This window comes from Propithecus coquereli, unplaced genomic scaffold (genome assembly GCF_000956105.1).
Source record: "Propithecus coquereli isolate 6110/MARCELLA unplaced genomic scaffold, Pcoq_1.0 Scaffold118, whole genome shotgun sequence".
Lineage (NCBI taxonomy): Eukaryota > Metazoa > Chordata > Mammalia > Primates > Indriidae > Propithecus > Propithecus coquereli.
In genome coordinates this window covers 1191843-1218908 of record NW_012135858.1, presented here as the reverse complement: position 1 = coordinate 1218908, position 27066 = coordinate 1191843, and the positions used below count along the sequence as shown (strand labels likewise).

General features: G+C 33.0%; 1 protein-coding gene across 6 annotated transcripts in view; it reads right to left on the bottom strand.

The window, feature by feature from the left end:
• PRPF40A (PRP40 pre-mRNA processing factor 40 homolog A (S. cerevisiae)) overlaps positions 1-27066 on the bottom strand; it is a 50696-nt gene that overhangs the window by 2285 nt on the left and 21345 nt on the right. For 2 of the 6 annotated variants that reach the window (XM_012659360.1, XM_012659382.1), the window contains exons 6-25: positions 20553-20663; positions 19572-19692; positions 19289-19342; positions 17665-17689; positions 16583-16954; positions 14203-14311; positions 13571-13635; positions 13169-13333; positions 12321-12429; positions 10880-11030; positions 9928-10061; positions 5895-6009; positions 5627-5730; positions 5399-5515; positions 4930-5067; positions 4469-4564; positions 2056-2142; positions 1875-1971; positions 1729-1790; positions 354-485 (exon numbers count right to left, since the gene is read on the bottom strand). In XM_012659360.1, coding sequence (XP_012514814.1) covers positions 354-485; positions 1729-1790; positions 1875-1971; positions 2056-2142; positions 4469-4564; positions 4930-5067; positions 5399-5515; positions 5627-5730; positions 5895-6009; positions 9928-10061; positions 10880-11030; positions 12321-12429; positions 13169-13333; positions 13571-13635; positions 14203-14311; positions 16583-16954; positions 17665-17689; positions 19289-19342; positions 19572-19692; positions 20553-20663 — 2364 coding nt within the window. The remainder of the gene's footprint in view (positions 1-353; positions 486-1728; positions 1791-1874; positions 1972-2055; positions 2143-4468; positions 4565-4929; positions 5068-5398; positions 5516-5626; positions 5731-5894; positions 6010-9927; positions 10062-10879; positions 11031-12320; positions 12430-13168; positions 13334-13570; positions 13636-14202; positions 14312-16582; positions 16955-17664; positions 17690-19288; positions 19343-19571; positions 19693-20552; positions 20664-27066) is intronic. The other 4 variants (XM_012659350.1, XM_012659369.1, XM_012659375.1 and 1 more) reach the window with 2 other exon arrangements.

Here is a 27066-nt window from a genome sequence, read left to right as displayed (position 1 = left end):
GAGACTCTGTCTCAAAAAAAAAAAAAAAAAAAAAAATTGAAAATTAGGTAGAAAAGGTTTAGTGGCACTTCTTAGTGAGAATGTACAAAGCAGAAGATCATATCCTTTCTTGGTGAAAACTACTGTTATAGAATGCTATATTATTTTTTTAAGGAATTTAAAATTTGGGATACTCATAAAGGCCATTCATGATCTGCATAACAGAAAACTATTTTGAAATTGAATTTTCATTGTTTTCTTTAATGGTAACAAACCTGAAAAAAATCTATTCTTTAAACACCATCATGATTTAAAACCACAATATCCATTTTTGTATTTTGAGAATACAGGTATGAAACAATCATAATACTTACAGAATCCTTTCCAGTCTTTTTCTTGGGTGATTTGTGTTTTGATTCTGATCTTTGTCTAGTTCTGTCTTTTTCACTTTCCCGGTCTTTCTCTTTTTTATCCTTCTCTCGCTCAGCATCTGACTCTGGAGAGTCCTATATAAATAAAAAATAACATGTTAGCATTTTGATGAAGACACCATTCTGTTTTTAAAAAACCCTTATGTAGGTAATATTTAAGACTATCCACATATATAACATGTTCTTAGAATCCTTGAAGTTAACAATTCAAATTATATTTTGCCATTCTAAGATTTCCCCGAGATTCATAGGAGAGGGCAGTCTTTCCCTTGGGAACAATGACATTGTGATTGGGTTAAATACCATGAAGAGTCTCACTACCACTTCAGGTAGGTTATATTTATTATGTAAATATAAACAGACATTACATTTTTCACTCATTACTGGTTTATTCATGTATGTATATAGAATGTTTCTGTTAGCTTTATCACATATAACGTTGACAGCTGTATATTAAAATTGCTATTGAGAAGCAGGAATTATGTAAAATGTAATGGTAATGCTTAAATGAGTGGTTCTTATTTATATATGCATAAATTCAAGTGAGCAGCATGAAAAAAATTTCCAATTTAACAGGTTTGTGGTCGTATCCAGAGTCTTACATTTTGACAAAACTCCTTAGGTGACCCTAATGTATACTTAAGATTAAAAACTACGACAGTAGAGGAATGGTTGTTTAAACATTTAAATTTGTGGCTGTCAAAAACAGCTGCAACGGCCAGGCGCAGTGGCTCATGCATGTAATCCTAACACTCCGGGAGGCCAAGGTGGGCAGATTGTTTGAGCTCAGGAGTTCGAGACCAGCCTGAGCGAGAGCGAGACCTCGTCTCTACTAAAAAAATAGAAAGAAATTATCTAAACAACTAAAAATATATAGAAAAAATTAGCCGGGGATTGTGGCACATGCCTGTAGTCCCAGCTACTCGGGAGGCTGAGGCAGTAGGATCGTTTGAGCCCAGGAGTTTGAGGTTGCTGTGAGCTAGGCTAACGACATGGCACTCACTCTAGCCAGGGCAACAGAGTGAGACTCTGTCTCAAAAAAAAAAAAACAGCTGCAATACACACACACACTTGAGTCTCTTTTCCAGATGATTAATTTCAAAGACCAAGGTGGGAATCCCAACACTGGTATATTTTTTTCAAAGCTCACTAATTGATTTTAAGGGAAGATTAAGATGAACAACAAGTTAAAACTCTAAGTGTAGGTGCTCACATGACCTGTAATGGATTGCATAAGACTAAACAGAAGGTTCTACAGCCACTGAGGAAATTAAGGGCAAAAGCCTAGGTGAGGTATAAAAATTAGAAGCTTGCTTACAGATTTATGTCTCCTCTTCTTACTTTTCTTCTTATGCTTTTTTGATTTCTTATAACTTCTCTCTGCAGAGTACAAAAGGAAAAAGTGTCAGAATTTGAGGACATCCAAGTGTCAATGATTTTAATCAAGTAAATAGAAATGCTTACCAGACTCTGCACTAGAAGAATGTTCTGAAGCAGAACGAGACTCTGATCGCTGTCTTTTTTTCTTTGAATGGCTATCATCATCATCTGAATCTGACCCCTAAGCAACACAAATAATTTCATTCATAGAAATGCTAACAAATATTGTGATACACTCATGGTGCCATCTAATAAATTCTCTTACCGATCGAGAGCGAGACCGTTTCCTATGATGTTTTTTAGATTTCTTAGAATGTTTCTTGTTCTTTGAATGATGATGTTGACATTCATGCTACAGGATCGAGAGATAAAAAATCAAGAGTTTACATAAATAATTTTTTAAAAGCTATACAAATAAGTTTTTAGAGTAAAATTATCATATTTAGGATGTAATCTCTTGAAACTGTGCAAAGAATATTACCACTTGAAATTTTCTTTTCTCTGTCCTTTTTACCCATCCTATATCTACTCATTTAGATATCTAAGCAAAACAATGTTAAAAAGTTTTAGTGGAGAAAGCAGTTTTTGTAAGAATGAGAATGGTGTGGGTTAGTAGAGACAATTGATAAACTCTATAGTATAATCTGCAGAACAGTCACAACTACTTTTAATGACAATGAGATACAATGACATTCAAGTATGGTTTTTCTAATGAATCTGGCTTTGGTCAGCAAACTCTTTATACCAGGCAGGGATACAAAGAACAACCTGAAAGCCATCCTTGAATTTAGATAAATAACGTTGGCCTCAGAATAAATCTACTCCTTTTCCTTTTCCCCCAAAGAGCATTTCCTTCTTACTCCAATAAGCCTTTTGTTAACATCCACATGTTGTCTCTGTGTATTTCAATTCTTATTAAAACAATTATCAGGCTAGTGGGAAAAGGGAAGTGCTGCAGTAAAAGCTCCTTGTACCAAAACATATCTATGGCTTTGAAAATAAACTCTATTTCAGTTAACTAAGTAGAAATGGAAGATCTGGCTCAGAAGAGACTCTTGTCCTTTCTATCTCACTGAACACTAAACCTTTCTTTCTACCTCAAAGCCCAGAATATTGGGGTCCAAAATCTGAATGTGTTTAGCCCTTTCCTATACTACCTTCTTTAGTTCCATTTACCATCTTACTACTTTACCCCCAGCACAGATCATGAAAGAATCTGGGTAGAGATTCTTGAATTGGGGGAAAACAGGTAAGATACTACCTAGAGCACAGCTTCTAAAATTAAATGTATACTCTAATGCTTGGGAATCTGAATAAAATGAAGATTCTGATGTAAGATTTTTGCTGATGGGGCCTGAAGTTCTGCATTCCTTAGAAGTTCCTAGGTAATGCAGATGATGCTGGTCTGAAAGATCTAGAAGCCAACAGGACCAGATCTAGAGGCAGTTAGGAAAAAATATAGGGCCTAAGTGAGTCCATGTTAACAGAGAAAACTGTAGTTAACATTGATAATAATCAAGAACAATAAGTCCAAAGAAATAATGAATAATTAAGTGACCTGCTATGACCAATTACCATCCAGCACTGTAATATTAAATACATATGATTTTCTGGTTTGTTGTAAAGTATTAGCTAGTCTAAAACTGACAGCATAGGATATTTGTTAAAAGCATTGACCCAGGAGTCAAAGTACCTGGTTTGGAATCTGTTCTCTGTAAGTTACTTTACTTCTCTTTGCCTTACTTTGCTCATCTGTAACTTCCTAGGGCTTGCTGTGGGATTAAGTTCATGCATGTAATTTGTGTAAAACAATTAGAAGAACACTGCCTGGACCACATAAGCATTAAATATTATTATTAAATAACTACTGGTCAATTCAGCATATTTACAATGGCTTACCTGAAATCTTCATCAAAATACCCTTACCCAACTGTTAATGTAACTTGAGATTTTATTTTTTTATAACTTATTTTAACAAAAGCTATTTATTCCATCATTTTCCAGAAACCCTCTGGATTTTGTACACATCTAATGTGGTATAATATCTCAGATGTGCAATAAAGCTGTTTCCTATCACTAGTCAATTCATGTGGCTGCCAAATTACTGAATTTCTAAAACTCTCTGGAAACACAAAATAAAAAAGTTTCCACATACAAATCTTTATATTCCCATGCAAACTTGCAGTTTGTTTCTCAACTTAAAAGTGGGTTTTTTTATTTTTTGAGACAGGATTTCGCTGACACACTGGCTGGAGTGCAGTGGTGTGATCATAGCTCACTGCAATCTCAAACTCCTGGGCCAAAGAGATCCTCCTACCTCAGCTTCCTGAGTATCTGGGGCTACAGGCACATGCCACCATGTCTGGCTAATTTTTTTCTATTTTTTTGTAGAGTTGGGGGTCTCGCTCTTGCTCAGGCTGGTCTTGAACTCCAGAGCTCAAGTGATCCTCCCACCTCAGCCTCCCAAAATGCTAAGATTATAGGTATGAGCCACCATGCCTGGCCTTAAAAGCAGTTTTTATAGGAAAAAAACATTCCCTAACTATCCCAGGTAACTACATTTGTATAGAAGCGGTGAATATTAAGAAACACACTTTCATCATTCTAAATTCTTCAATTTTTGTTTATATTTTATATATTTTGTAATATTTAACCAGTTACGAGAATAGTAAAATTACCTCAAGCACATGCATAAAATCTTTAAATATTCGTTTTCTTTCAGATTCTAGAGTTATGTCCTCAAATGCTGGCTCTTTTACAAATCTCTCCCGGATCTGAAAAATTCAGATATGGAATAAATATATGAATACCAAGAAAAGTATACCAATATGCCTAATAGGCATCATAACAGCAAGTGAAAACTGTGATAACAGTCCCCCTGAAGTGTATTATCTTATTCCTTCAAAAGTCCAAACCATTCTCAAGAAATATTCCTAAATGCAGAGTCACAGCTGACTTAATAACTTTACTATGTCCTAAATATAAGACATAGTATATTACAGTATAGGACTATGTCCTTAATATACTCTATAAATAACCATAGCCTATTTTTGTGGCTATAAAATGGAAAGAAATTAAAAATATTTTTATTTTTCAACTGTAAATAAAAATTCATTAGAAAATTTAGAAGTATACATACATCTTCCCAGACAGCATCCAATTCTATTGGAGGAGCAGCTTGTTTCAACATACTCTTAAATGCAGATTCTTTTCGTTTCATCTTCCGAGCCTCTTCTTTTTCTCTTTCACGTTCACGGGCTTCTGCTTTTTCTAGTAACTATTAGAAAATCGTATTTAAATCAGTTATAATAGTACAATCACTCCTGTTAATTAAAATGAATTGTTCTTAACAGAAATATTTTTACATTGTTTACAAGTTTAGGGCCAATTTATCTACATCAGTTAATTTGAGCAAAAGAAGCTTAATAGTAGTCTATCGCCTGAATACATTATTTTCTTTTACCTTACATAAAAAGACTGTCTACTACTCTGTAAAATCCTATTAAAATCCCCCTTATTCCAATAGCTTATAAGTTAGGTACTTTTAATTGAATAAATTAAAAATTATATCAATAAACTAGTTACTTAAAATAATAAAAATAACTTACACTATTGAAAGCCAATTTGATATTTCCAGCATCTAATGTAGTTGATCTCTTAGTTGAACTGATTATTGCCACAAAATCTTCAAAAGTAGTATTTACTTCAACTACAAATCCTTTATCCTAAAAGAAGAAATTTTATTAATATTAATAACACATAAATCAAAAAACTATAGTACCAATTTTTAAAATATACTATAGGTTAACAGGGAAGAATAAATATTATTTATTTACCTTTAGAATGTCTTTTATTATCTTCTTCTCATCATGATAACGTGCTTTAAGATCCTCAACATAAAACTTGAAAAGATCAAGTGCAGTTGATCCTAATGAAAAAACTAAAGAAGTCAAAAGCTAGCTCTAACCAAAGAGCTGCAATTACTTTTTTGTTTATAAAACAAAAATAAAATAAAGCACCCTTCCCCCAAAACACAACCACTTTCCCCTTTGGCCCATTCCAACTATTATCATAACTATAAATTAGGAAAGAAAAGACTCTCACCAGGCTGACCAAGCATATTAGTGAATCTAATGTCAGAACTAATAGTTGGATATAATTCCATCCAAGATGACATAGAATGTAGTTGTCCATGTTCATGCAATTCATCTAAAAATATCTGGGGGGAAAAGCAATTGTATTTGAAAAGTCACCTGTAAGTACATTAGAAATATGAGTGTAACATGGAAACACACAAAAACTTTGCAATATCTAAAACTCTTCTACCAGTATTATCCCAAACATGTTTAGGTACAAAGAATATGTGCTATTTGAAGAAAATAAAAACTGCCTTTAGGCAAAAAAATATTTTGTCCTTCAGAGAAAAGGACCTTTGAAACACTACATTATCTTTCCAGGCTTCAGTTTCCTGTCCCTTAAGATTGAACATGATTTTCAGGTTAAAAAAAAAAAAAAGTTAACTCAAAATGTTAGATAGCACCTATCTCAAATGAGGCTCAAAAAGAACATACATGTATGTTTCCTTTTTGAGGGGGTGAGGGGTTTGCATTGTCTTTTATACTATAGGAAGCAAGGTGTTTCAAAGATGACTGACCCTGATCCTTCTCCCTTCCTTGGACAAGGGGTTCTCAACCTTGGCACTAATGACATCTCGGGCAACTTAACTCATTTTTGTATTTTTTTCTTTTGTCTTTGTTGGGGGTGGGGGTGGTAAGGGGAGTGTGTGTCCTGTATGTTGTAGGATTTTTTTTTTTTTTTTGAGATAAAGTCTTGATCTGTCGCACAGGCTGGAGTACAGTGGCATGATCACAGCTCACTGCAGCCTCAAACTCCTGGGCTCCAGTGATCCTCCTGTCTCTCAGTCTCCTGAGTAGCTGGGACTACACACAGGCACATGGCACCATGCTGAGCTAATTTTTCTTATTTTTTTTTGGTAGAGACGGGGGTTCTCATCATGTTGCCCAGGCTGATCTTGAACTCCTGTCTTCAAGTGATCCTCCTGCCCTCCCAACGTGCCGGGATTACTGGCATGAGCCACCATGGCTGGCCCATTGTAGGATGTTTAAAGGCACATCTGGCCTCTACCCACTAGATGTCACTAACATTTCCCCCAAATAGTGACAATCGATAAAATTTTTCTGGGTTGTGTACCACTGCCTTAGAGCCAACTCATTATTAATTTTTCCCCATGTTCTTCCTTCTTTTTGTACCGTTATATATTGTTCGCAATGTAACTATAGTCACACATATGCTTGAATTCTAACCTTCAAAGATTTTGTTTAATTAGACACTCCTATCTTTTTAATTCTTTATTTCCTCCCTCTTGACTGGTTTTCTCTTACCCAAGAAAAGCCTTTGTCTTAACACTGAGCTTAAGTGAACTTTACCTTATTAAATATCTGAGAAAAAAGTATGACTGTATCTCTCTCTCTCTCAACTATTTGTCAACCCTTTCACTTAAGTCCTCATTTCATAAAAATTCTTAAAGTTTGTTACTTTTGGTGGGTTCCTCTACCTCAAGGGTTTCTGAAAGAATCATTTGAAGGATTGTTAAAAAAAAAAAAAAATTACAGATCATAAGGCTTTATCCCTAGAATTTGATTCATTATGTCTGGTGTGGGGTTTGAGAATTTGCATTTCAATAACTCCCCAGGTGATCAGATGATGCTGATTCTGTGCATCTGGGAGGGGGACTGCTGCTCTAGCTTAAAACTCCATCTTGGCTTCTGAGACACTATATATTCCCGATTCTCCTTTATAACCCCTGATCAACCCTTTCCAGACATGACATGACTTCAAATACCTGTTTTAAGACAAAAAAAAAAAAGTTTTCTTGTTATGGATGTGAAAAATATTTATTATTACACCTGACTGGCAAATGAATACTCAAAAAGAAAATAGCTATCACCATAACCATTATGAGAACGCTCTTTCCACTTATGATCTTTTATTGCAAATGCCAATCTTCTAATTCATTTTACTGAAGTTCTAAATATACTTTATGAAAGGTAGAATAGTAGCACGGGAAAATTACTGGGCTGAATATCTGAAAGAGTATCAATACAACATGCTTAACATCAATTACATTAATAGCAATCAGAAACCATGACAGACACATACCAATCTGATTCAAAGCCATATTTTAGACCTAGCTGAAGACCCATTCATCTTTTACATTAATATTACCCGCTCATAGTTTCCACCTTCAGTATCAATATTCTATAATCCAATATTTTCTGTGACCCAGATTTCCATCTTATTTTCACTGTTTTATTATTTTTTCATATAGGTCTCCTTATTTTAAACTATTGCAAAACCATCAGAGGAGACATTAAAACACGGAAGCTCCCCTTCTTCCTGGGCACATGATTGCTTGAAAAACCAGGTTTTCTAGCCTCCTTGGTCATATGACTAAATCCTTAGCAACTGAATACAAATGAAGGAGGTGAGTAGAACTTCTACATCACTGGCTTTAAACAGAAGTGTTCTTTCAACTTTTTCCAGGTTAAAATGTGTCTGCATAACCCTAACCCTGCAGACAAATCTACCATGCTAGGACACTGGTTCTCAAAGCGTGGGGTCTAGCAGTATCAATGTTACCTAGAAACATAGAAATGCAAATTTTCACACTCTACCCTAGACCTACTGAATTGAATTCTCAGGTAAGGCTCAACAATCTGTGGTTTTAATTTTCCAAATGATCCTCTGGAGAACTGATAAGATAAAGCAACCCAAAGAGTAGTAAATATTAAGTTTTCATGGAATGAGGACTGAAATCATGCTATTGGCTGTGGCATTTAAGATAGTTAGTGCCCTTTGGCATGGCAGGAAGAATTTTTTTAAAAAGCCCTCTAGGGAGGCTGGGAAGGGTAGGGGGAAGAGATGGATAGTGAGAGATTTGTTAAAGGATACAAATTACAGCTAGATAGGAGGAATAAGTTCTAGTGTTCTATACTACTATAGGATAACTATAGTTAACAATAATACATAGTTTCAAATAGCTAGAAGAGGATACTGAACGTCCCCAACACAAATGATTAATGTTTGAGATGATGAATATGCTAATGACCCTGATCTGATCACCATACATTATATGTCTCAAACTATGTACCTTATGAATATGTACAATTATTATTTGTCAATTTAAAAATAAAATCCCTCTAGGAGATTCAGATACACACTAAATTCTGAAAAAACACTTCCCTAGGGGATGGTAATATACCCTGCCCTAGACCAAAAAGACTGTTATTTCAAGAAACAAACTTATTTAAGCCATTATAACTTAGCATTTATCCTAATACAGTGGTTAATGGAAAAGACTCTATAGTCAAGACTGCATGGACTCAAATCCTAGCTTCACTATTTAGTAGCTGTTGAACTTGGGTAAGTCGCTTCAGCTCTCCAAGTCCATTTACTTACCTATATAAATGGATACAACCAAAACTAGTACCCACACCCTTATAAGATAAGGCTGCCATAAAAATTGAGATTATAAACATAAAATACATAATAGTAAGCAATCAATGAATGCCAGTTATTATTGTAATTATTGAAATGGGCAATCTGGTGAGATAGGAAATGCAAAAAATCCATTGCTCCATGATATTTGCCAGCACTGGGAGAATCAAAGTGATCTCTGAAGGTGAAAATGAGCTACCAGCTACAGGACATGCAATCCCAGCTCCTACATATGATGTTTAAGAAATTATGGCCCATCTGAAACTATATCCCAGCATTCCCCACATTCTCTGGAGACTAAACATCAACTAATTACTACTGACTTATCACACATATCTTTGTTTTTAGTAATCCCTTATTCATGTTTCCCAACTGAAACCTTATCAATGCTCACCTTAAATACCAACATCTATTACAGCATTCTATGTTTCCTCATCTAAAATGGGTGTTTAAGTGGATGCATAACTAATCATGGAACTTAAGAGTTAAATGTGTATGGGTCCTCTACGAAGTCTAAGTTGATGATCTGGGAACTGGTGTCTCAAAATTGTTTATATCATTGTTCAAGCTCAGTAACCACATTATAAAACTAAGCTAGAAAAGACAATTTTCCTATTACCTGAAAAGATTCCCTATTTTTACGCTGTCTTCTCCTTTCCCTCAGCAAACTCTTTTGTTTTTCTTCTTCTTCTTCCTTTTCCAAAGCCCGAATGTGTTCTTCAAAGCAAATTAATGCATCTTCTTTGTCCATGTCTAAAGAGTTTTTCAGTTAAAAATTAAAATGTCAAATATCGATGAGTAAAACAGTTTGAATACTTGCATTAACTCCCTAAAAATTTCAAATTCACCTTTCAAAAATACTTGTATTTAAAACTCATGTATGATTTGTAATTATCTAAATAGGAAAGTTTTAAGAAAATTTCACAAAGACCTTATTAAAAGATAGCCTGAATCATGGATGGAATGAAAGACATACATATATCAAAATTAATGAAAATAAAATTATTATGACAAAATCTGTCTGTAACATCGTAATTATCCCAACATAAAACTTCCCAAAGTATAGAGTTCTAGGCCCTACCAAAAAACCCAGTGAAGCATGAGTTTCACAGGGGTAGCCCAGAAAGCTGTAAATTTAAAAAGTAACTAGGTAAGTCAGAAAAAACGTACTTGAAAAAGCCTAATGAAAGATAATTCTAGTACATTTTTTGCAAATGTGTAACTAAAATTACTACTGTAAGAAGACAGCATGAGTAAAATGTAGTAATTAATTTTGTTCTTACCAAGTGATATATAAATGGCTAACCATAATTTCCGGGTTGACCTCTGATTTACATATCTCAAGGATTACCTAATAAACCTAATTTTTATTTCTAAAAGAATATTTTGTCCTAAATCGCAAAAACTCAATTAAAAAGAAACATCCCATTTGAAAATAAATAAAGCACTTTTTCAGAAATGGACAAATAACTGTGTACAATTCAGTTGGTGATTGCATATAACAAATGAGAACAATTCTTTGCTGCTGGAGAATATTGTTTAAAACTATTTCTCTCATTTATTATTCTTACTTTGTAACTCCTCATCTTCTGCAAATGTTGGATTATCCATCAAATACTGCTGTGCTTCAGACCAAGTGGTAGAGTATGTTACATTAGCCATGTTGTCCAGTATGTTTTTTAGGGCTTCCCAATTTCTCTTTCGCAATTGCTTTGCTTGTTCCTACAGCAAAAGTATGAATATACCTTTTGAAGTTTAAAGAAACTAAAATATTTGAGTTGCAATTAGTGTTGGTTTCTAACTGATAACAAAATTTCAAATGTAAATTCCCACCTCAAGTAAATTTCATTTACTTTCAATAGCTACACTATTTCCTTTGTCAATGCTCTTGCCTGAGTGTTTGCCTTGGTACTTACCTTCTTCAATTTTTTTCACCTCTTTTCTAACTAAAGCCAGAATCTGGAAACTATGTTTTTAATTTTTTCCCCCACTCTATAAACCTCTCCTACTACTATGCATTACAGACACAACTTGTAACTAAATTTATGTCATCTGCAGGCAGATGACATAGTAGGTAAATTGCAAAGGTCTTCGATGACCTTCAAAACCATGTTCATAGGCCGGGCACGGTGGCTCACGACTGTAATCCTAGCACTCTGGGAGGCCGAGGCGGGTGGATCGCTCAAGGTCAGGTGTTCAAGACCAGCCTGAGCAAGAGCGAGTCCTGGTCTCTACTAAAAAATAGAAAGAAATGATCTGGACAACTAAAAAAAAATATGTATATATAAAAAAAAAAATTAGCCGGGCATGGTGGCACATGCCTGTAGTCCCAGCTACTTGGGAGGCTGAGGCAGGAGGATTGCTTGAGCCCAGGAGTCTGAGGTTGCTGTGAGCTAGGCTGACACCACAGCACTCTAGCCCAGGCAACAGAGCAAGACTCTGTCTCAAAAAAAAAAAAAAAAAAACATGTTCATATTTTTCATATTTTTGATAGTACTTGAGTTCTTCAAGACTGGATAATATAAAATTTAATAGCATATAATGAAATAGACATGAGTAAAATGTGTTTTAGAACATTATTATACAAGTTGAGTTCAGTGGAAACAACTGCACATTCCTGCCATTCTTACAATTTAATGCAAAATCTTAACCTCGATTAAGATTTTGCATTAAAACAAAAACTTGAATATTTTAAAGCCTAATGGTTTAAATAAAAATTGTATTTCAAAGCAGGCATAAGAAAGCCAATTAGTCACAATATAAATAACAGGTGGATAAATCAGTACCTATTCCATCTGTCAGCACTTATGCTAGCTGAAGGATAAAGAAGCTTATTATTATAGAAGATATCCATTCAATCTTGAAACCTTACTTCTAATAAATAAATCTGCTGTAGTACAAACTGGATAAACTAAGAAACAAAAATGGACATGTTATAAAATAACTCCTAATCAGAATGAAGAAACATCTTGTTTAACCTATAAATATCAATTAACTAATAACAAATTATACCTTTTCTTTTTTTGAGAGAAAGAATAAAACATCTTCATAAATTTCAAGACGATCACGTTCTGATATTGCATTCCAGACTTCCATCTCTCCAAACATTTGCTCTGCTTTTCTATTTGTTAAAAAACATTATACAACAAAAGTTAATTTTAAACCATTTTAATTTAAAACTCAATTTAAAATTTAAAACCACAAAATGAACACTTTCAAGTTCATAACTGTATTATAAAGGAAAACTTCTGGTAGTTAAGAACAAAACAGCACAGGCCCATACTTGTCCTTAGTGATAGGGGAGGATAATTTACACTGGGCAATGTTTTGTAGTGTAGACTATTTCTTAGGGTAGCAACAGAGACTATCAAATTGCCTATCGAACTAAATTATAGGCTTTTGTGGAAAAGTGAGGGAAATAAAGAAGGATATAGGGAAAATAAGCTTAATAACTTATTTCAAAAATTTTAATATTAAATTACAATTTTAAATAATAAAACAGTCTAAAATTAAGAATGCTACATAAACCGATTTTTCAAAATTCTATACCTACTGAATGAAAATAGACTATTTCTATTCTACAAATATAAAAAATTTCAATGCTTTCGTTAAATAAAAAGGAGTCAAACTTCATCATTAAATCTACTCTTTCTCCACTTTTTCTTCCAGTTTCTAATTAACTCTACAAGTTAAATCCAACATTTAACTACTGATCTTATACCTTATGAAAGTGCCAAATTCATAATCATCTAGCTTTAATTAATGAACATCTACTTTAGATCAGCTACTGCACTTGGCAAAAAAGCATAACACAAACAACAATGCAGTAAACATATGCCATACATCACTAAAAACCTTACTTGTATCTTGTTGTGGAAGTCATTTTCTCATGATTTTCAAGAAATCGCTGAAAGGATTCCTTAGCCTCTTTGTATTTCGATCTTGCTTCTTCTTTTTCTTCTTTTTCTGTCTGGACTTTATAGGCATTAAAGGCTTGCTTTTTTTCACTCAACTTTGCTAAAGCACTAAATAATAAAAAAAATACCATATAAGAGTAAATGAATGCAGGAGAATCAAAAGTTAGTGCTTTGAAAAAAAATAGAATTGTTTTCATGTATAAATTAAGAAAACTTCAAAAATATATTACTTGGTATCCAAAACAAAAGTCAGTGAGGTGAAAAGCTGTACCATTCTCAACAATTTTAAATGTGCTAAGCTTGCTATGCTCAAAGAGAAAAGTGAATAAAAAATTCAAGTATTACCTGTATCGTGGATCATTAATGATCATTTTCATAGCTTGCTCCCATGAAGCATTGGATGGTACCCGCTGAAAACCATTTAAATGAAAAATTAAAATTTCACACAAGAATAGGAGAAGTCATAACAGGAAGCCAAGTGTAATACTCACTGCAAACATCAAGCACTTCAGCTTTGCAGGAGTTTGAAAAGTTCTAAAAATAGTTTTTTATTGAAGGCAAATCTGCAATATACCTATAGACTGAAAAGAAAACTTCAACTAAAATTTAAACAGAGCATGAAGACTTTTTCTTTACAGCACTGATTAAAAGATAATTATTATGAATAAAAAATCTTATATTAAATATTGAGGTAGAAATGTACTTGTGTACCTTGTATTGTGTACCTCATATACAATAGTTTTTTTTGTTGAAAGTCAGTTTCACAAAACTTTTCTTCAAGAAAACAAGATACGTTTAGGTGATTTTCAGTTACACAACAGTTTATGAAATTAGTATTTTCAACAAAGGCATCAAGGTATTGATAAAGAGTAACTTCATTTATTAGGTAATTATTACATGTCACACAAAAATCTGTAATATACACTTGATCTTAGCCCAAAGGCCAAGAAGCAATAAAAAATCTATAATAAATATACCTTTTCTTTCAACAATTCTTTAAAAGCCTGCTTTGCCTCCTCCTTTGTATTCCAAGTATATGTTTTTTTTGCTGGTTGGCTCTCTTCCTCTTCTTTTTTGGGTGTAAAACTGGAGAGAAATTTAAAGTTACTCATAATTTAAATAAATGTTTGCTTCATTTAGAAAAATAATGCCTTAATTATTTAAATGTTTGATACTGAGCTAAAATTTGATAATTTTGCAATAAAATCTCCTGTATGAACCCTAAAAACACACTTATCTGAAGACAAAAGAAATACAGGTAATAGTTTTTCTGAAACTTTAGTTATTAAGTTCAGTTTCTAAGACTCTACAAATGCCAAAATAAACATTTAATTGCACCAAAACACTAGCTCTACTAGCCCATTGCTTAATACTTTTAAATGGCTTATTAATCTTTCAGTGGTTTCCTATTAGTGGCATAATAACGGAGCATTTAGGCAAGTGTGCATAAACAAAAATAAGATGTAGAGATCAATCCAAATCAGGACCGGCAGACCAGCAAACTATGATACAGTAGTCAAATCCAGCCCACTCTTAGTTTTTGTAAATAGTTTTACTGGAACACACCCACAATCATTTGCTTATATTATGTTTATGGCTGATTTTGCGCTACCACAGTGCAATTGAGTAACTATACAGAGACTGTATGACATACAAAACTGAAAATTTCCTATCTGGTATTTTATGAAAAAGTTTGCTAAACATTAACCTCAAACAAAAAGAATTTATGCAACCAAGAATTAACAACTTGTTTGGGAGTCTTTCTGAAGTGAAGAAATTGTATAAGCCTTACATTTCTTCCTATATAAAAATAAAGGAATGCAGAAAAACCCACTTTAAGTAGAATGCTTAGGGGAAGAGAAAGGGAGTAGATATCAACAAAAAAATGCAAATACATGCACATCCTATTAATCAAGTAACCTCACTGGGAAATTTATTTAAAATTGTCAAAAAATACTTTACAGAACCCAGCAGAAAACTAAAACTTATAAATGGCTTTTACTGTAGTAATTAAAGTTGAAAGCTTATTATAATGACTCAGGCACTACAAAAAGGAAATGCTGGGATGAAAAAAGCAGGAAATAACCATTTATTGTTAAAATTATGAAAAACTTATTTTTGTGGAAAAAGAGATTAAGTGTGAAAAGATGCAAAAGAATGTTATTCCAGAAAGCCTAAAGGTCTATCAATGGGGGAACACTTTCAACTTCTAAACATCAGGAAAAATTATAACGGTGTTTTAACTTTGAGAAACTGACATAAGAAAAAACAAACAAAAGAACAGTTGGAATAAGGGTTGGAGGGATAAGGCAATACATTTAAATATTAAGATGGTCGATCATGTTTAGATCATGACATTATGGTTAACACTTTTTTAAACATGAGGACATCCTTAAAGTCAAGGAGTTTAGCTTGACTTTACTTTTTATAGCTGTATGAAGCATAGCCATATGAAATATTACTAGACTATGGGGTATACAAGTACATATAAACTATAAACTCTGACAGATACAACTTTACTTCATCAAAAAGCTGTACAAACTTAGTCTCACTAAGAGTGATATGAGAGTTTTCTTACCCTGGTGTTATCTTTATTTTTTGTCTACTTGATTTCTGCTTACATGGTAGAAAAATAATAGTATTATTTTAATATGTATTTCTTTCTTATTATGATGGAGTGCCTTTTCACATACTTCTTGGATAACTGTATTTCTTTCTCTGTAAATTGCCTTCTCTTACCTGTAATGCATTTTTCAACACAGCTGTATTTTTTTTTTTTACTGATTTGTAGGAGGTTGAAAACCAAAAATAAATAACCAAAGAAGAAATAAAACAGTATTAGTACTCCATTTGGCAGGGCTTCCTCAACTTCCATAGTTTATATGTTTGTTCAACATCAAAGCACCTGCTTGTAGCGCTGTGCTGAGCCATAGTGGAGGTTGAGGCAACAGAAGAAAAACTCATCAATACTGATTCTTTATTTAAAATGTTGATAGTTTGTTAATCATTGTCTTTTTGGCATTGATTTTGATTTAAAATATTGCATCTAAATATGCTACATCTTGCTTACTCTAAGGCTTTTGGCACTCTTTTTAAAATCTGTGCCTCACTCTTTCCTTAGTCCTACTTCCAAAAATTTTAGTGTACTAATTTTGCAATGGCTTCGTGCCTTGATGCACCCCGACCCCCGTGCCTAAAATTCAGCCTCAAAACTGATCAATTGTCTAAAGGCTTATGTTTTGATTCTCAAAAAATTTTACAGCTATTTAAACGCTTAAGGGTCACTGACTAAACTGACAATTTCTTGTATTAATGAAGTCTGGTACTGATTTTCAAAAGATAGGTCAGTAAACTTACTCAGCTACAGTTTCCTGTTTAGATGTTTCTTCTCCAGTATTACTAGATACTTCAATACTCTGATCCTGAATAGCAGGGGTACTAGTAAGTTGCGCTTGTTCCTCAGTTGAAATAGTTACTGTATTTTCATTATCTACAACAGTAGCAACAATCGAAGTAACTTCGGGTTCAGGAACAACTGGAACACTTCCACTGACTGTATTAGAAGCAGAAGTGGAAACAGTGGCATTGGCTGCGGCAGCAGCTGCTGCTGCTGCGGCCGCTGCTGCGACAACAGCAGCTGCTGCTTCTGCAGCAGCCATGGTGCTCATGGTGGTCGGAATTTCTGTTGTAGGAACCGGGGCTGCTGCTGTTGTGCACTCTTCTTGCTTACTATACATTAAAAAAAGAGAAAACTGGTCATTTCATTATTGTAATCACAGAACTAAATAAAGTAAGTTTTTAAATTATCATAAAAGGAAATGAATAAAAGAAACAACTGAATGGGAAAAAAGCCAGGAATGCCAAACTATTAAGCCATTCAAAAAGATTAAAATCACAAAATAAAACTGTATTGCTTTGACTAATTCAGCAAACATTCACAGTAATGTATTACAGGAACTGACGTAACAATCTGCATTTCTAAAAAGTCCAGTAATTGCCCTCATTTACAAAATGCCTAATTTATCAGATTGTATTACACCAATAAATTTGATCTATATAAAAGATTTCTATACAAACTTTAAATTTTCTCCATTTCACCCATTAAAAGGAAACTCTATGTAAAGAAAAAAACATACAGATATGCAACATTTCATCCATTCCCAAATCAACTGAAACCAAATTTTGGACTTTTCTATAATACGGTATTCTTAATGTGTAAATGATGCAGTCCAAATTCAAGTAATTACTGTCTAGCGAAGCACCTTCTTGAGTAAATATCCCTCCCTAACTTCTCCCCAACAAAATCCTGAAAACACAACAAAATATCAGGCCTGGCATATTAAATAATTATTTACATTGCAAATAAAATTGAGCAAACACAAGGATGTAATGGGAGAGACCAAATTTGTAAATGTGTATTGATTTCCAAAACTGCTTACCTACTTTCTTCAGCTTTGATCATTGCTATTAAAGAGAAAAAAGAAAAGTCATCTCGTACATAGTTTTAAAATATAATCACTGAAAACAAATTTTAAAAGATAGAGAAAAGTACCATACAATAGAATTTAATTTATCATCCTAAAAAAATAAAAAATTCAAAAACCACTTTTAGAGAGCAAATGCTTGCTCCAAAATTCCAGGGCAGCAATTAAAAAACGAAAACAAATTTAAATGAGAGTAGTTATTAGGAAAGCTTATCCCACACCGCTACTTTCCCAAAGGCTGCTGCAGCTGGCTACTACAACAACTCCCTGAAAGTTTCTGCATAATTCTGGAATAGCAGTTTACCCACGGATGAGACTAGTTTGATATTTTTTTAAAGATACTAAATTTAAAATGGGATCAAACTTATTATGAAATTGCAGCACATATATACTAGCATTGACAAGTAGATAGATAGTTACGCACACCAATTTATAGTAGGGTTATATCAGAAATGAGCTTGATACTTCATAAATGAATAAACTGGGAATCTACCTATCTACAATATTATTAGCCAATGCTAGTATAAATAATTTAAATTGAGCTTTAAAGATGTGTACTCAATATTTCAGTTTTCATTCCAGTTTAAGTACATTTTTCTTTGGGGGTAACAGAAATATATTTTATTCAGCATCACTAGGGAATGAGGTGCTCCATGAGTAATGATATAAGCTTAATTCTTTACGAAAATGTTTTTAAAATTTTAAAGGAAAACATTTCTGAAAATGTTTAGGATGGCAGAGAAACATACTTAAGAAGTCATCATTACTAATATGAATTAACATATTTTTTCTGAAACAATGAGGATCTAACCTAATGAAGTGACACAAGGAAAGGCAAATGAACTTAAGATGACAATGTCTTTTAAGAAACTTTTATCCTCTTTCCTGCCAGATGTCATTCCACATCGCTATCTACTTTATTAGCCCCATTCTCCTATTAATACAGTCTGTTGCTTCTAATCTGGTATAATTCATGACATTAGATTCTATTAGAAGTGAGAGTAAAAAAACTAAAGGTTTAATTCTTACTCATTATGTCTGCTATTTTAAGTCCTGGGTTTTATATTAGGTAATAAGTATTTCTAGATTTTCAAGGGTATTCTGAATAGTTAAGGATGCTGAAAAATTCTCCCCTTGTGAGGCATATCTTGTTTACCTTAATTCTTCCTTAACAAACATATATGGCTATTTTGCAATGTTATGCTAAACCAAAATTGGCATTTAATGTACAGTCTGATAATATACTAACAAAATGGAAACTGATAAAAGATTAAAGGTTATCTACTATCTATTACTGTGAAGTCAGTTAAAAGACATGTTCCATCTATGCACCAGCACTCACGGAGGGATTTAGAAATTTTGTAAGTGAACTCCTTGTTCAATTTTCAAATGATAATGATTTTTAAAAATCAAATTACACCTTTAAAAGCTACAAGCTCATTTATAATATAACCCTTAAATGAAAAGAATTCTTTAGAGATTTTTCACTGCAGATCTATCAACTCATGGTTAGTGAACATTAGTGACATACTCTAAAAATGTTAAGTATGACAGAAAATGAATTATCAAAGCAGCTCACCATGCAGGTTTGATTTTGTAATAAGACTTCCAGCAACAATGGTATTCTGGTATCCTAGTTTCAGTGGAATCAAATCAAATAAAAATCTATTTAAAATCTATAGAACTGAGATCTAGAGCAACAAGAAAATAAGAGCCCATAATGTTATACCATTTTAAATGTTCTAACCATTTAATTAAAAGAAAAAAGGGCTTTGAACAAGCCTATTCAGGAGGGATTGTTTCAAAGTGAATGACATATATATGTAAAAAGTTACATTAAAAATTATTTTTTCCTGTATTACCTTCAAGATCCTCAAGTTCTTTAGGTTTGGCCCAGCGGGATTCTTTTGTTTGAGAATTATAATAGTAAGGCTTTCCTGAATCAGATTTGTACTCCTTCCAGGGACATTTAGACAACAGTTGCTAAAGAGGACAAAACTTTCAGTAAATAGTAATATCTTCAGCATCACTGATCATTCATTCACACGGCTGTTTTCACTAGGTATCATCAAACTATACAATTCTAAAACTTGTGAGATGATAAAAGCTATCGATTATTGAATACTTACTAAGTGACGTTATTTGGATATGTTATTTAATCTTTACAACACTACAAAATTTATACCATTATTCCAAATTTACAGACTTACTTGAAGAGAGAAAGTAACTTGTTTAAGGTAATAGGACACGATTCAAAACCAGTTCCATCTGAATTTCAAATCCTTTGTACTTTTATCATTTACATCCCACCACAGTTAAAAATCACCACATTTAACAAATAAAAACCATTCATATTTAACAAACAGATTTATCAAATATTAATACAAGTAAAACATAAAATTTGAGAAAAGCAAAATCTGGTTTAGTTATGCTTAGATTTCAGTTTTGTGATAAATAGTTTATTACAACTCTGTATGAATTAACTTATATAAGAAAATAATGTAGGTATGATATACTTAAAATCTAATATATAAAACCTGCTAGGGTGGTATAAGAAAGCTATTGAAAACCTGAATCCAAACAGAGTGTCTTGGACAAAATATATATTCAATAAATATCAGACTGTAAGTCAGTATTGGGATAAATAAAAAATGTATCTACCAATCTTCCTTCCCAAGCATTGTTGTGCATATTAGTGTGGTAGCCTGGGAAATACTTTTACCTTTTCTCAAATTCCTTAATTAATCTGTATATTTTGAATAGTAAAATTTGCAACACAGAATGAAATAAAATATGCCCTAGTCTACTTAACAATCCCTGATTTCTAGTCCTCGAACTTTTACCTCAGCAGGTGTTTTAAGATCATCTGGTTTCTCCCAAGTAGATTGTTTTGTTTCAGTATTATAGTAGTAAGTCCTTCCATCAGGCGATTTATGTTCAGTCCACATTGATTTCTAAAGAATAAAAATAACAAAAATTATGTACCAATGTCATCGAAAGTGAGTACCAATAGATTTATATCTATATATATATATATATATATATAAAGAAATCAAATATAAAATGAGCATGTTTTGACAGTTTAAGTCTTTTAGAATAATTTATCCATGCAAGTAGGCAGAGAATTGAAAAATGGAATATTTTTATTCTGTATTATAAGTACTTCAAGAGCAGCATAGATCAATTCAGGGTATAGGATGGATTTCTCTCAGAATTACAGTATGACTGCTCTCCTAAGAACAGTAACTCTGTAACTTATGTACATAAGACAATCTTTCAGAATAGAAATGCATGCCTAGTAGATGAAAAAATATATGAACTAGGTGCTAATTCACCTGATTATGAACACTGATTATGTGTTCATCTACTAGTACAAAAAATATTTACATCAAATTGGACAAATTTCTAAAATGATGTACTATAAAGACATAGCTGTCAAAACTCGAGACAGTTTTTGGATGGCAATCAGAATTTAACTACCAACAAGATGAAATTGAAAAGCGATAAAATGTTAATCCAAATGCTTCAAAATAGGATAGGTGAGATAAAATTTTATGTTAATGAAACCAGTTTGATACAGAATTTAAATCCACTCTTAATCAAAGGTCCAAGAAAACATACTAAGAACCTACTAAAAGTTGCTAAAGAAATCTCAGGCATCAATAGCCATAATGCCTCAAATAAATGTAATTACTGGATGACATCAAAGGTAGTGAATCCAATTGGGGGCACCAGATTTTTCAGATGATAACAAACTTAACTATGCTTGAGTTACAAAGACAATCTATACCACCACATTTCTTCAAATCTAAGACATAAGATTATGTAACTATCACATGCTTTTTTTACCACTCAGATTTTACTTCAAACTTATGGAAGGATTTATTCTTAGACAATGATTTTATCACATATCACTTTTGTTCATACATAAAAAGGAAAATAGTTAAGATAGTCCTTTTCACAACGAGACCACTTTTTGTATCAGAGTTGCAGACGTTCATTATATTCCAAATAATACACCCTCTGTGGCATCAAGAATATTGGTAATGTAGTATTTCTTAAAAAAATCATAAAGTGAAACCCACTAAAAACTGGTTCTTAACCTTCTTTGGTACTTATTTAAAGCTCATCTAACTTTCTTTTTTCCTTATCAACTTCACTGAGTAAGAGCTGACCTACTTTTTATTTCTGCTTTGGGAATGTGGCTGAACACATGTGATTCATTGCTTTTCCCATTTTTTGGGCTATAATTTTATTCCTAGCTGATAATAGAGTGCTGTCCCATCACTTTTAGCATTTTCTTCCAAACCACTGACATTCATTCTTTTGATGTTGGCACTTCTGTTGTTCACTCATGTACAGTTAAGCCATAATTGCCACCTGGACAATGGAGGTCACAAGACACCATGGATTATACAATACACTCCAACTTCAGATTTTAAAAGGTGAAATGAAATATGCTAATTGAAAATTAGCTAATTTAAGGAATACTTGTAAAGTTCGGGGATGGAGAGCCAAGAAAATGTGACTTGAATATAAATGTGATTTTAATAATTAAGTATGATGCTTATTTTCTACACCTCTGAAAAGAGAACTGGTGTTAATGTAAAGGAATTATACACAGCCACTAGAATTCAAAGAAATAACAATAAAATTTGAGCTGTTTGACAATAATGTGATTGGCTCTTCCTATAGTAAGATTTGATAAGTTATCTGACATGAGTATTTACAGAATGGATTTCTGTATAATGCAGCAGGATAATTAGATAATTCCAAAGGTATGTTAAATTCTTTAACTTGTTCTAGCACCTTGAACTGGATAATTGTACTATCTCTGAAGCAAATATTAAATAGGTACTGAAAAATAATTTGGCTTTCTGTTATTAACCTACTTTAACATCTTTTCATCAAAACACAATGAAACTAGAAATACATAAACTTCAACTGTACAGATTATGCTTTATTTAATAAATTAAATGGTGTTAAGATAAAGGTATTTGTATTTATCTTTTTTAAAAAAAAATGTAATGAACTCAGTAGCATCTCAAAATCGCACCACCTAAACAGAGGTCTACCGTAAGTACCCAAACTATATTTAAACTTCCCAAATCATATGTGCTAAAGGGTGCATCAAGGAAAGAGGAAGTTCACAAGAATTTATGAGGAGAGAACGAAACAAAAAAGAAAGGGGCAGTATATGGTCAACCGAATAATGGGGAGCGAGAGGAGACATACAAGCTAAAAAATCAAATAGTAATCAACTTAGTATTCACTACCTATTTCTTGATTTGACCCTTACTAACTACACTATAACACAGGTATAACCACTCTCTCTATTCTATAGATTAAAAAGAACAACCTTTAGGAGGATTTATAATTTGCTCACAGGGACTCAGGAAATCACATTGGAACAACTAGTCATCTCTGCTTCTAAAGAACACAATTATTTCGTTACCAACACAGTTACTGTGGTAAAATAAGAAATAAAATAAGAAATGAAATGGCAGTTCTAGGAAATCAATAAAAACTTATTTTTTAAACAGAGGATAAATGGGAGTATATTTGCAAAATAAAGGACAAAAATATCATTATCCTTAATATACAAAAAGCTGCTACCACCAAAAGATAAACTAATAAAAAACATGGCTATAAACAGAATACAGTGCAGATAATTAGATGATCAACTTTATTAGCAAATCAAAGAAGCACACACTAAATGAAACTTTTTGCTCATCAGATGATTGACAAAGACTGTTAATATACAATGTTAAAATTGTATGAGAAAAAGGGTACTCTCTTATGCTACTGTTGGAAATGAAATTAGTATAAATTCTTTGAAAGGCAGTTTAGCAGTTCATATCAATATTAAAAATGCAAATATTATCTCTTGACCCTGAAAGTTTACCTCAAAAAATCTCACCGATACTACTTCAAACATGTCATGTATAAAGATGTTCTCTACTTACAATGGTGAAAAATTAGTTAACTCATATCTACCCATAGGAAAACAGGTCACTATGGTCCACTCATACTATCAAATATATTCTATTTGCAATATAATGGAAAATATCTAAAAAGGTCAAGTTTAATTATACCAAAAATGCTAACATACTTTTCAGATTCAGAAAAAGACAGGAAAAAGCTGGTCAACAGAGAGCTGTGAAGAAAGTCAATACTCTCAAACTCAACTTGATGTATGTAATGGATGTATGTAACATATGTGTTTATACAATGTCTAAGCTGAATTTCATGAAACTGAAAGAGAAAAAATGCCTAAATCCAAACACTAAGTACACAGAAAAACTTCCTCACTACCCTAAATAGAGAAAACAAGAAAAAAAGCCAAAAAAATGAGATTAGAATTGAGGAAGAACACAATGACACATAGATTTACAACCCATTTCACAACCTACAGGAAATGATTTCCAAGCAAACTACTTTACCAAAATTCACTCCAGTAGAAGTACATCACACTTGAATATTCCAAGTACTATAGAAACAACTGAAAAATACCCAAACAGATAGTTTTACAGTAGACTATCATATAACCTTTAAAGAATAGTGAATTCTAATGTTATATTATTTCACATGAAAAAAGATAAAAAGCTCTCTACTAATTAAAAAGACCCGGCTGGGCATGGTGGCTCACACCTGTAATCCCAGCACTCTGGGAAGCTGAGGTGGTGGGAGGACTGCTTGAGCTCCAAATTTCGAGACCAGACTGAGCAAGAGCGAGACCCCATCTCTACCAAAAATAGAAAAATTAGGTAAGTGTCATGGTGCATGCCTGTAGTCCCAGGTACTTGGGAGGCTGAGGCAAGAGGATCGCTTGAGCCCAGGAGTATAAGGTTGCAGTGAGCTGTGATGACACCACTGTACTCTACCCAGGATGAGAGAGCAAGACTCTGTCTCAAAATAAATGAACAAAAAACCCAATAGAAAATGTAACAAAAAAGAAAGGCAGCATGAAGTTAAATGTAGCTATTTAAATAAATATTACCAAAGAAAATCTTACAATGTATACAGTTTGACAAAGAAGAATTTACTGCAGAAGTCCAAGAGTGGTTCAATATTGGGAAATTTTCAAAAGAAATTATTTCTATTAAAAATCAAATGAAGAAAAACAACTGGACTAAAACAAGACTGGACTATTAAACTTGGCATGATCAAATCATATCCCGAAAACCGTGAGTTCCCAAGTATTCAAAAATAAATAAATAAAAGCAAAAATGCTTAAATAATAAAAACACTAAACGAAAAAAGGCAATTTAGTAAAAACTAACAAATGTCACACTAAAGCCACTTCCATTAAAATCATTAACAGGCCATTGGTGGCAGCTCATGCCTATCATCCCAGCAATTTGGGAGGCTGAGGCAGGAGGATCACTTGAGCCAGGAGTTCCAGACCACCCTGGGCAACACAATGAGACCTCACCTGTACAAAAAGTTAAAAAAAAAAAAAAAAGATTAGCTGGGCAAGGTGGCATGCTCCTGTAGACTAGCTAGACCTAGCTACCTGGGGGGCTGAAGCAGGAGGATTGCTCAAGCCTGGAAGTTCAAGGTTGCAGTGAGCTGTGATAACAAAAAAAAAAAGGAAGGAAGAAAAGAAAAAAAAAAAATCATGCACAAAACATGCCTCTGCAATCACTAAAATGCTAGCAAATATACCATAGCAATAAAATGAAATGACCAGCATAAATTTGGGGGAAGAAATAGTTCCCTTGCCTTTGCTGCTATTTTTATACATATAAAATCCAAGTGAAATCTAGCTATAATAAAAAAGCTATTTTAAATTAATAAGAGAATCTGGTAATATAGCTAGTTATAAGATAAAATTCTTTGAATAGGCAATAAGTATCTGGAAATAAAAATGGGAAAAGTAGCCTACTCACAATGTAACAAGATTTTACAAGTCAAATAGAAATAAAAATATCTAGGATAGCTGTCTGTTCCACCTAAACATAATTTAAAGCAGAAACCATAATGGAAATGAAAGAGGGATACTGTATACCAGTAAAAAGTAACAGATCAAAAACTTATCCCGAAAACATATGCACAGGGCAATTTAGCCTTGAAATACACAGAATAACAAGAAAATGCAGGGAGAAACAGATGACTTATCTTTTCTAGTTAAAGATCTTAATACACCATCTTCTTAGATTCAAGCAGATGAAAGATAAGCCAAGATAAAGGAATAACAAAATAACCTTAATAGCACACAGAATATTCCTAAAAATTAGCCTTGCACAAGAACATAAATGAATCTTTGATAAACTGCAAAGAATCTTACAGACTGTGCTGTCTGATCATAATGGATAAGTATAGCTTATAAAAAATGTTTCCCAAAGGTACTATCCATGGAAGAAATAATTGATAGGCTGAAATAACATTTAATTTTCATTAAAATTAAAAATTTCTATTCTGTAAGACACTGTCAAAAGAATGAAAACATTTGCAAAAGACATATCTGATAGACTGTTATCCGAAATATATAATTCTTAAAACTCAACAATAAGAAAATGAACAACCCAATTGAAAAACAGGCAAAAGATCCGAACAAACACTTCATCAAAGACATATATATAGCAAATGGAAAGATGCTCCACATCACACGTAATTACGGAACTGCAAATTAAAACAAGATACCACTATACACCTATTAAAACGGCAAAAACCCAAAACACTGGTAACACCAAATGCTAGTGAGGATATGGTGCAACAGGAACTCTCATTCATTGCTGTTAGCAATTCAGAATGGTACAGCCACTCTGGAAGACAGTTTGGCAGTTTCTTACAAAATCAAATATAAAATACACTCTTACCATAAAATGCAGTAATTGTGCTCTGTGGTATCTACCCACATGAGTTGAAAACTTATGGCCACACAAAAACCTCCAAGTGGATGTGTAAAGCAGGTTTATTCATAATTGCCAAATCTTGGAAGCAACCAAAATGTCCTTCAGTATGTGAATGGATAAATAAAATGTAGTACATTCAGACAACGGAATATTATTCAGTGCTAAAAAGAAATGAGCTATCAAGCCATGAAAAGACAATAAAGGAACCTTAAATGCATATTACTGAAAGAAACCAATCTGAAAAGGCTACACACTATATGATTCCAACTATATGAAATTCCGAAAAAGACATATACATGGACACAGAAGAGGTGAATAGGTTTAAAGCACAGATGATTTTTAGGGCAATGAAACTATGCTGCATGCTATCAGAATGGAGGATATATACAAGTTCATTATATATTTGTCAAAATACACAGAATGTACACCAACAGTGAACCCTAATGTAAACTGGACACTGGGTGATAATGTGTCAGTGTATTTTCATCAGTTGTAACAT